We start from the raw sequence: 10,915 nt of genomic DNA on the forward strand, positions 1-10,915 counted from the left end.
GTCTAGATTATTTTTTTAGAAAAGTGCTTATACATCTGACAGTAGAATTTTGTCTTAAATAAGCAGTGTTAAAGATAAAGAAGTAATGGTTTTAGAAGTGAACTGTGAAAGAGAGAATCTATATTCATCCTATATGAGAATGTGTTTCATTGTTTTCATTTAGTTTCATTGCAATTGACCAGCAATTGCAATTTTCTATGTCATTATTTTGAAGTGTAAGACAAAATTCAATTTAACTCTTCCCTTTTTATTTTTCTTTTTTTTTTTTTCTTTTATTAACCAGTTAATTTAGGTGATGGGATAGAATACGGCCAACAGAAACGTGAAAATATTGGAGTTCTCATCCAAGAGACACTGGAACTCTTTGAACGCTACGGTGGAGAAAATGCTTATATAAACATTAAATACATGATTCCTACTTATTGGTCGTGCATGTAAACTGAATTATATTAAATGGGATGATTCCATCTGTGCTCTGAAAAACTATCTGACTCTGTATGGCATCTTGTTAGTCATGCTTTATCTTCTCTACAGCTGCTAAAATAGTGGCTTCTGGGGCATTGGAGTGTTAGCACTATTGTGAACAAGGCTTTCCAATACATAAATAGTGTCTGTTCCTTTGATTACAATGGTGTACTGTGCTTGTTTGTTCCCTGAAAGAATCACTCCTTTATAACAGAGCTGACTCGACCAGGAATCTGAGTTAAACCTTCACTTGTGTAGACAATAAAACTATAATTTTCATACGCGATTCAGCAATCGCTGTTCTGTGTCCGCTTGCCCTGAGGGTGATGTCAGAGGCTGTAACAAGAAGAGTTTATGCTGACTGCTTAATAGGTGTTTGTCATGGAAGAGAAACACCAGTTCAGCAATGCCTCTCTGGCAGCTGTGCCGAATTATGTGCACTGACATACAATAAAACTGTTGAATGTATATACCAATTGCAGCAGGAAAATTTATATTTTCCATTATAAGGCACTGTAGTTAAATTAATCCAGGTTTCTTACACACTCCTGTTCTCAGCTTCCAGGTGTTTACTCATGGAACTTAGGTTCCTCTTGGTGAACATAAGGCACAAGCAAGCACAGTTTTGAAGAAAAGAAGCCCAGAAAAAAAAAAAAAAAACTTGAATAAATCAGACAGAAGATACAGCATACAGAAGTATCAGCCCCTAGCGACACTGTTAATCTGGGTAAACACAGAATATACATGTACATTTTTAAAGGGAACTTGGTATTTTTGTAACTGCAAGGTTGCTATTGCTTTTCTCTTGTTATTATTATGGTGTGTATGTGTGCAAACAATGTAACTATTGTTATAGGAATCCCTTACAAATTCCTACTCAGTTAGTTTCTCCCTGTGTACCCATAACACAGAACTGATATAGTCATGGATTTAAGCAAAGCTATTGAGATTGGCTTTATTGCTTTTTAAGCATTTCTGTGGAATAAACCTACAAAAAAATTAAACTGGTCTTACAATTCTCAAAGACAACCATTTAAAATTATTGAGTCAGCTCAAAACAAATCAGAGAAATTAGCTTTGCCTAAAAACATGAGATTTTTTTTAAAGTACTTTGAAAGACTTTGGGCTCATCTGGCTTTTATTATGTTTTCTGGAGCTCTTCAAATGTATGCAAGTTGCACTTTCAAGTGTTTCAGTGTAACTGTTAAGAGCCTGAAATGCACTCTTTGGTGTTAAACACATGAGACTTTTTTCAAGTGCTTATCCATATCCATATTCACACCTTACAAGGCTTGCCCAAGTGAGAGACACAGCCCCTACGCTGTCCTGGTCTCTTGGATGCTTGCTGGAAGTGTGGGGAGCACCTTCCCACCTGCTGGAACTTAGAGCCATATCTGTCATTAGATTGACATTAGAACTTGCCTTTTTCTGTTCTGTGGCATCTTCAGCAGGAGGATTTTCTTTTACTTTCTTCTCTTGCCTGTGAATAAGAAAAAAAAAAAGAAGATTTTTACTCTTCCCACCTCTTTGAGGAGCTGCACCTTCAAGTGATGCCACCAGCCACAAGCACTCACCAGCCCCTGATTTGGGCATGGCTGCTGGAGGTGTGCCTTTCTCCCAGGCCCAGAGGCATTTCTTTACTGTTTGTTGTTGTTGTTGTTCCTGAGTTTTGTTTGACACAATTTTTCCAAGGCTACCCTCAAGTCCCTAGAGTTGCCCAACATACACCTGTGATGGGTAAGTACATCCAAAACTTTGCCTCATATCTAGGGCATCGACAAATCTTTCACCTTCTGGGAGAAAGGGAGGTGAAGCCTGGCTGTAGGCCCATGCCTCTGGAGACTCCAGAGCTTTGTCTTCAAACCTTGCAGCACAGAGGCTAGCTGGATAATGCAGGGGGGCACAGGCCATGTCTCCTCTTCCAAAAGTGCCTTTCTACACAGCCACCCTGGCAGTATCCACTCAGCCTTTGCTTAGAGCTTCTCCCCATTTGCCTTGCATTGTCCCTGGCACCACTGAGCCATACTTTTTCATTGACTGACATCTATGGAGTTGGTAACTGTGACATTGCAGGTTTCCCATGAGTACAGACTGCTGGAAAACTGCAGCTCACAGGGAGCTGAGTTATTCAGCTCGGAAATAAACCAAGCCCTTCATAAAAGGAGAATTCCCAGGCCACCTTTCACTCCTCAGCTATTTGTATTCTTTCCTTAAGAAAAAGTCCAGTTCTGCTCTTTGCCTGAGATCAAAAAGCTCCTCAATAGCTGGCTTCAGTTTCCCTGATGCTGGGCTCCAGCCACAGAGCCCCTCGCAGGAGAGACTGTGCGGGAAAGGGCTCTCAGCCCTGGGTTTTCCCCATCCCATCGCTCCTCTGCATTCCCAACAGCTCTGCTGGGGATGAGAAGTTTCAGGCTCTTCACCAGCCTTTGTAATTCTTTTCCCCAGCCCCCTCTTTTTGCATCCCCTCCCCTTCAGCTCAGCTAGGACAAGTCTGCTGGCTGACAAAGCGACACCATGGAAAATGGGCACTTCGTGAGGCTGCAGACTTGCCCGGGCCTGATGCCCTCAGCCTTGCACTCTTTCTTGAAGATTTCTTTCACAAGACATAGGTTCAACAAGGGGTGACCTTATAGCAAACCATAAGGGCAATAGAGGTCATGCATATTCACATCAGGAAAAATAAGTTTTATAGAAAAGTGCTTTTATTTGCATGTTCAGGATGAGAACATTAGCCTCCATCAATACAATTCCTATGTCTGGTCCATTGATTTAAAAGTGAACATTCTCCCATAACCTTATTACTTCTAGGAGCTGGACTGATAAAAAGAAGCATGATAAGCCCCACAAGTTGGTAATTTAGAAACACTAAGAATAAAACTATTTTAAGATGTAATTTTACTAAGTCAAACTGTAGGCCTCCCAACTTGACAGTGTCCCTTTAAGCATGATCAGCAACATATTTATAGGCAATTACTGCACAGCTCAGAGCACTTTATAAAGCACAAGATCAAGGACTCAGGTGCTTAAGCATACAAGTAATAGTATGTCATTAAATACACTGCTTAGTTATCTTACCACACTGAAAAAAAAAATATGGTTAAGAAATAGTAACTGCCTCTTGTTTGGCCATATCATGTAATTGTGGTCACTAATGTGGTCACTAGGGGCAAGCCAATCAAGAATTTTTAATTGTAATCAATCAGAAGGTACTCTGGGCCAGGTGTTTCAAGGGGTATAAATGAAGTGTCAAAGCACTGAGCCTAATTTGGCTCAACAGAAGAGGGGTGTTTTGTGCCTTACTCTGGAGTCTTCTGCTGCTTTTTAGCTCTCCAGTCCTGGTAAGGAAAGGAGCACCAGTGAATGAATGTGTGGGAAGTTAAGTTGTAAGGCTGTTTTTCTGAAACCACCGTTTGAAATATCTCCAGTTTATCTTAATAATTGTGTTAGGTTGGCTGGCATCTCTTTAACTTGAAGAAGAAAAAAGCATGTGGCAACATTAGGGGGAAAAATGTACCTTGGGCTAAATTTGTCATGCATGATCATGAAAACAAGCATTAAATAAAATATTTTTTTGATGATTCCTCCCCAAAGCTGTGTAAGGGAGCTCTGTGACAGGTGTCAGTGTTCAGGGATCTCTGGCACTTTGTGAATGCTGGCAGGTGCCACAGAGCCACTGATGCCCTGAGCACTCTGAGGTGCCCCCGTGAAGGTGAGCAGGGGCAGGGGTGGCTGGGGCTGCCCCTGGGCTCCTGCAGAGGGGCAGAGCCTGGCAGAGGATGGAGCAAGCTGCTGCCAGCACTGGTGGCAGGCAGCCCGAGCCAGGCTTCTCACTGGTAGCTTTCCAGTGTTTCAAAGAGAGGGAGCTGCCAAAAAAGTTTGAAAAGAGCCTCCCAGGAGTCAGATACAAAAGGGCTGTGGGAAGTTGTAAGCGGGAAGGGAGGTATGGGACCCTAGCTGTGAGGGTGTTTGCGTGTGGGGTGCACGGAGGTGTAGCTGCAGCCAAGCAGGGCAAAAATAAAATGTCAGAGCAGACACTATGTGCTTTCCTAATCCTGTCTGGAGACCCTCTGACTTCCAGAAGAGCTTTCTCCAGTCTGAGAGGCTCTGCAGGCAGTGGGGCACATCACATTTTTCCACTCATCTGTAACATCCTGTGTTTTCTGCCTTAAATAAAAGCAGTGATGTTTGTGGGAACTCCATATAAAGCCTGTCTGCTTGCAACCTCTCAGAGCTGCTTTGTGCCTCCTGGAGACCGGGAGAGGAAGGTTTATGCCCTGGCAGGACAAGAAGTTCCCTGCACTGGCCCCATAATCCTTCCGGCATGTGAGGGGAGGGAAGGGGAGTGTGTGTGGTGGGGCATATCTTAGCTGCTCTTGTTCTTGCCTAGCAAATCCAGCCTGGCTATGGCTGTGGGGCTCCTTGCTGAGAGCTCTCCCCTCCTTGGACAGCCCGTGGTGGCTTCTGGTGAGGTGGGTGGAAGCCAGTATGAGCAGAGACATCAAACTGCAGCCTCAGAGAGGAAAAACTATGTTTATTGCAGAGCAGAGAGTCAGCTTTGTGCTTCATGACCCATTTGTGATGCCACAAATCCACAAATACTTTATTTTTTACTGATGCCACTCAGGAGTTGAGCAGCTCTCACAAGCCCCAGCTCACAACCCCCTGTGCTCTGGGCGTGTGTGCAGCAGGACAGGGTCGCTGTGCCCAGGAGTGGGTGACACTGCTCCACTCTCTGGGCTTCCCCATCAGCAGCAGAAGCACCTAATCTTGGCCACCCTGCTGTGGCACTTTCCAACCAGAAAAGTGCCCCAAGTCCCCTTCCTCAAGGGGCAAAGGAGAGGCTGCTCAGAGTTTATTTTTCTTTTTGGCCAACAGAGCCCCTCGCATAGAGCAAAAGCCTTAAGCTACAGAAGAATGGGTGATAGGTGCCTTCATGGACGAGAAAGCTGAGGGCACAGCCATGTTGGTAAGGCTGTCAGAAGGGGCATTTTTGGGACCACGCTTTCTCTGCTGCTGTGGGTACCCATGCACAGGGGCCTTCTGCATTTTCTGTGGTCTGGTGACCCTGGCTGCTGGGGGCATGGGGTGTGAGGGGATGAAATGGGAACTAATCCTAGGGCTTTCCAAATACTGAAAGAAGTTAAATCCTTGCCTCCTTACTCTGCCCTGGTCAAGGTGGATTAATGCATAGAGGTAGTAGAAAGAAAGGGAGGACCTAAAGAGAGCACCATAGTGTTGGGTCGTGTATGACATACCCTTAGTTTATTAAATGGTCTCAGCAATCCAAACTTCCTCTGTTCATCTGCATCAGCACAATGCCTTTGGAAAAAAATAAAATCAGAGGTTAAGGTTGTTGGAGGGCAGAATGGGATCAGCTATATACCAGCTTGCTCTGCAGCAGTGGGAACATGTTGCTTGTGTTATGCACCGCTTCTGTAGCCATGTGATGCACAAATTAATTTAGCCTGCCATACTTCACGTGACTGCCGTTAATTGGATAGATGATTTTGGTAGCATACCCCTCTGCAATAAATGTTGCAGCTACTGCAGCTCTGTGCCTGCCACAGGGTTGTTCTGATCTTGCATGAAATCACATTGCTCTCTGATATGGGTTTAGTGATAAAAGAAACACAGTGTACAAGCTCCTCAAAACACAAAAGATTAAAAGAAATCTCAAGGAAGTCTCCACATCACAAACACAGCCTGTCAACGACATGTATAGCAGTGTTGGATGATGAAGCCTGCTGGGTATAGGCAGGAAAAATTAATGTCTGACATAAACCATCTACCTTGTATTGCACATTATTGCATTAATCAGGGACCTGGCTTTGAATGTGTGGTCCATCCAGTTTTGTATCAAATTTCAGTTTCTGCTTTCTGGGTGTAATTCCTAAGCCCTTCCCTAAGGAGCAATTACAGAAAAGCAGCTTGGCTTACCTAATTCTCACCCTAGAAGCAGAGAATGATATCCCAGCATCTGGCCATCTCCATCTTGTGCATTAGCCTCATTACTTCATTTTCATGTGTTTTTGCTTCCCGCTTCTCCTGGGTCCCTGTGGTGCTGTGCTGAGCTGGAAGAGATGCTGAGGGATCTGTGTGAGTAGGGGGGAAGCTGATGAGAAGAGACCAGGAGTGAGCAGCTATTCCGGCAAAGGCTTTTCCTTGACAGTTTATGATTTGGAAAATGTGAGTTTTGGGGAACTTGCGTCTCTTTCTCCCAATATGTTGCAGCATTATGGAGGAAGGGAATGGAGGAGGCCTTATTGCAGAGATGATTTGCCTCAGCTACTGCCCAGGGAGCAGCTCTGTGGTGGGAAGCATTAATGCTGCTGCAGGTGGGTGACAGGAATGGGAGCAAATGGTGGGAAGCTCTTGGCTTCTCACCATTTGCTCTCATTGTGAGCACTTAAGGGCTGCATTTGTTGAACTTTTGGGGCCTCTGCAGCTGCACATCACCACCCCCTGCATCTCCAGGCCACCATTTGCTCCCCAGTGACAACCTGGGTTCTTTTTGTGACTGAGAGTTTTCTGGGTTTTCTGTGGCAGAGCCTTCCTAGGCTCTGCTCTTGAGGAGGGGCACACAGGTGCCACACTGCTGTGATATGAGCCAGCCTGAGATTTCTCCCCTTACTTCCTATGTGACTTCCAAGGTCTGCTTGGAGCTGCTGATGCTGCTGGAAGGGCAGCACACATTCAACAGCCATATTCTCCTGCAGGCACTGCCATCTCTGCCCCAGTGTACTTTGTGACAATATCCTGCCTTGCTGGATGGGATATTGTCGCATCAAAGCTAGGGTATCACTCTAAAGCTAGGCATCGTGGAGCTGATCCTTGCTCCTCCAGTGGCCCAACCTGCTGAGCCTCTTTTCCCTTTTCCTGCATGGGCTGTTGTTGGTGTTTTCCCAGGCTGGAGCAAGCCTCTTCCCCACACATGGCAAGCAATAGACTCTGAGGGGGGTGGTCTTCAATTCCCCACCTCTTTGGAAAGCAACTAAATTCTAACAGGGCTAAGGGGTGGGTGAAGAATAGACTCTAGAAGAAATAGTACTTTAAACTATACCCTAAGCCCAAAGATAAACCCCAAGCCTCCTTCAAAATGCTGTTAGTACAGGGAGGGGAAATACCTGGAAGCTCTTGTTCAGCCCCACATTTCACAGTGTGAATTATTCTTCAGCTATTAAGTGGAAGAACTTCATGCCTAACACTTTTTTTACTAGCACTGAATCATCTATGTCTCTTACAAAGGAAGAAATTGCTACTGCACTGCCTCAAGAATCAAAGTAAAAGGAACATCTGCTCTAAACTTCTTGCATCTGATTATTGCTTGCTATGCATTATTACTTACAGTAGTAATGTGACTAAATTAAAGCTTTCTTCTCTTGTGTGTGCTTTTATGCATTGCTTTGGTATAAAATGTGTGGCTTGCTTCAAATCAACCTACAGCTAAAACTATGTCCGCATAGAGCTGAGCCCACATGTACTTAGATGCAATTAAGGGCACAATTGGAGCATTCTGAAAGATTGCCTTTAAAAGGCCTTTTGTTCACTCCCCCATAGGGGCTGGGTGTTATAAGCACGTTAAAATGCAACAGTAAGGGGAAAAAGAAAAAAACCCTCTGTGAGGAATTCTATAGAGGCACAGCTATGTTTTCTGTAGCTTGGCAGCTGTCTGTATCCAAAGGCTGGGGAATGACTCGTGTTGTGAGGGTGATGATAGTTTTGATAGGAATCCCCCGCATCACAAGAATGTTCCTAATGAAGGAGGAAAAGCCCACCAGAAACATTCCAGGGCTGTGAACCTGCAGGCAGCCAAAGCCAGCATCCAAGCTGCTCTGCACAGACAGCAGCAGCAAATCCAGCTGCTGCTGCAGAACAAAGAGTTAGTGGTTATTTTTCTTTTCCTGCCTTTCTGAAGTGTGTGCAGTCTTACCAGTGAGCTTAATTGATTGAAAAAAAATCTGGAAAATAAAGCTCTTGAACTTGCATGCCTAGAAACCTACCAGCGTCACGTGCATAGCAAAGGCCACGTAGCTGACAAAATACCACAACATTTCACAAAGGAGGTTTAAGAGCTCCAGTTGAATAAAGCTTTCTCTGTGAAATATTGTTATGGATCTACAAAGCAGTTAAACCCTCCTTGGGAAAAAAAGTGCCCATCTCTCACAGTGTAGTGGCAGCAGTGTAACTACCACTGAGGCCTCATTAATAAGGTTTTTCTTCTTTATCAGTAGTAGGAAAAAAATTCTGTGATGAGGATTTATTTAAGTTAGTAAATTCTGACCATTTGCTTCTAAATTCTACATACATGTGTGTGTGGATATATATACACATACATACATATAAAAATCTGTGTAACAGTGTTCTGGCCTTCTGGCCTTCTTTAAGGGATGGATCCTCTTACTTAAATCCAGTAATGAAAATAACAGAGTCTAAATTAACTTGATAAGACTGTTTTCTATCAATAATTTTACTACTTCCATAGAGCAGGATTGATTTTTGTGGTCTGTGTTATTGCAGCTTTTAATTTTAAGACAGCCTTGGTACCACATGAAGTGGGAAAAATGGGCAGTTGCAAACTCTACAGCGTTTTTTCATACATATTACAATGGCCTGCATTTTTTTTTCTTTTCAAAGAAAGAAAAATTATATTTCTTTGTTTTCAGTGGGTTTTTTTAAAATCTTTTACTCATTGTGCATATTTTAGCTCCTCGAGAAGATGGTTGCATTGGCTTTGCTCAACAGCTTTTCTTCAAATCCACGAATATTTTCAGCTCTTTATTACTATTGTGTAGGATTGCAGTGTATTTTCATGTCTCCCATATTGCTATAATTATGTTTGGGGAATGGAGATGGATGGTCTGCTGAGTGTGTGATTGGTTTCTCCACAGCCCTCACTCAGGGCTGTTTTCTATAATTTAATCAATAGAAGGCAGTTGTACAAACAGTAGTTTTTAATTTCCAATTTCTGTTTCAAGTTTCTCATGAAAATTTAAATGTTTGGGGTTTTTTGAATATACAAAGCAATTTCATTTGCTTTGGCTGAGACATTTTGTGGCAATTGTTTCCCATTCCCTCCTGTGAAACCATGGCACAGACTGCATGGTCCATGCCAACACATGCACCTGCCATCTTGAAGGCTTGGGGAAGCTACTCTTCCCTCACAAACATTCCAAAATAAACCTTGAAGGGCAGATGCTGCCCCTGAGGTGCAGAAATGTCTGCAGACTTTGCTGAGAGTAGGGTGAAATGAGCTGTGTGCTGCTTCCAGCTGGGAGCTGGGCTTGTGAACGAAGGATGGGAGATGCCCTCAAAGCCGTGCCCTCCAGGGAGATCAGTGAAAGGCCCTTTCCCAGTGCCATAGGGTGCATTCAGTGGCCACTTTGGCCAGCTGCGTGTGGCCCTGGTGGTGTTGGGCACCTGCAGAGCCTAGCCCTGCAGCACCCAGCAGCCTGGCCCTGGCAAAAGCAGATGCTTGCTGTGCCCAGTGTGCCCTGAGCTGCCAAAGTCTCTGCACATCTGCTTCCCTCCTGCCACAGCAGATGCTTGCTGCAGCTGGGAAAAGCAGCTGGTAATTGGCACCAGCCAGGCTTGGTGGCTGAGAGGAGGAGGATGAAGCAGCAGCAGCAGGGCAAGGGGTTGAACACAGTGATATTTTTTACAAGGGAGATGCCTGGGCTGCTTCCTTGCACTAGCTTTGCTCCAGGCAAGAACAGGAATAATGTGTGTGCTGCAAATACAGGGAGACCAGGAAAGAGCTGTGACTGCTCTCTTCTGATGCTCAGCAAAGGGCTGCTGTCTCTTATTCCTCAGTGGATGTGGTGGAGCATTATGGTGGGCAGGGCAGGCCAGCACAAGGCCTCTTCCTGGGGGGGTGGTGGCTCCCCAGGGTCAGCCAGCTGAAACCCAAAGTGCTGCTATTTCTGCTTTTAGCTGAGCAAACTGCAGTCACACAGAAAATGTGTGCTGGAGCAGAGGGTGAAACCCAGTCACTTGCTCTAACAAGTGCCGGTGCCATTCTGGTGCCAGCCCTCGCCTGGCCCCGGAGTCAGGGAGAGGGAAATGCGGAAGCAGGGCCCTGTGACTGCTCTGGTTTCAGTTCAGCACGGACAGAACTGGCTGGAGCTGCACAGAGCCACAGCTGCTGCTAAATATTGCCCGTTTGAGCCTTCAGGTTGGCCTTAATGCAGTCAAAGAGACTTTTCAGAGGAAAAAGAGGAGCAAGGAGCTGACTCTTGTGCTTACCTTAGACTTAATGTTGTTGCTGTACAGTGGGTTGCAGGGGAGTTTTCTCCAGTACATTTTTTCTTGTCCCCAAGCAGTGCTTTAGAAGGACCATATTTGCATGTAGCCATATTTCTGTGTTATTGCTCTGGGGTCTTTTCAATTGTATTCTCTGTGTCGCTTTGGTTCATGCAATTTTAATCTGTTTTACTCATTAGCTCTTAACCTG

At 44.7% G+C, this 10,915-nt stretch overlaps 1 protein-coding gene and 1 long non-coding RNA gene across 8 annotated transcripts in view; one reads left to right on the forward strand and one right to left on the reverse strand.

Annotated features, from left to right (window-relative positions):
- Nucleotides 1-3,561, forward strand: part of PACRG (parkin coregulated) — a 211,668-nt gene extending 208,107 nt beyond the window's left edge. For 6 of the 7 annotated variants that reach the window (XM_005486486.4, XM_005486487.4, XM_014266684.3 and 3 more), the window contains one exon: nt 284-3,561. In XM_005486486.4, the coding sequence (XP_005486543.1) occupies nt 284-438 (155 nt within the window). In that variant the 3' untranslated portion in view covers nt 439-3,561. The remainder of the gene's footprint in view (nt 1-283) is intronic. The other variant, XR_012579539.1, reaches the window with a different exon arrangement.
- LOC113459217 (uncharacterized) lies at nt 1,888-8,777 on the reverse strand. Its single transcript, XR_012579541.1, has 3 exons — nt 6,403-8,777; nt 5,721-5,784; nt 1,888-1,945 (listed from the first exon to the last, which is right to left on the reverse strand). It is a non-coding gene; the product is annotated as an uncharacterized LOC113459217 (long non-coding RNA).
- Nucleotides 8,778-10,915: the final 2,138 nt, after the last annotated feature.

This window comes from Zonotrichia albicollis, chromosome 3, assembly GCF_047830755.1.
Source record: "Zonotrichia albicollis isolate bZonAlb1 chromosome 3, bZonAlb1.hap1, whole genome shotgun sequence".
Taxonomy (NCBI): Eukaryota; Metazoa; Chordata; class Aves; order Passeriformes; family Passerellidae; genus Zonotrichia; species Zonotrichia albicollis.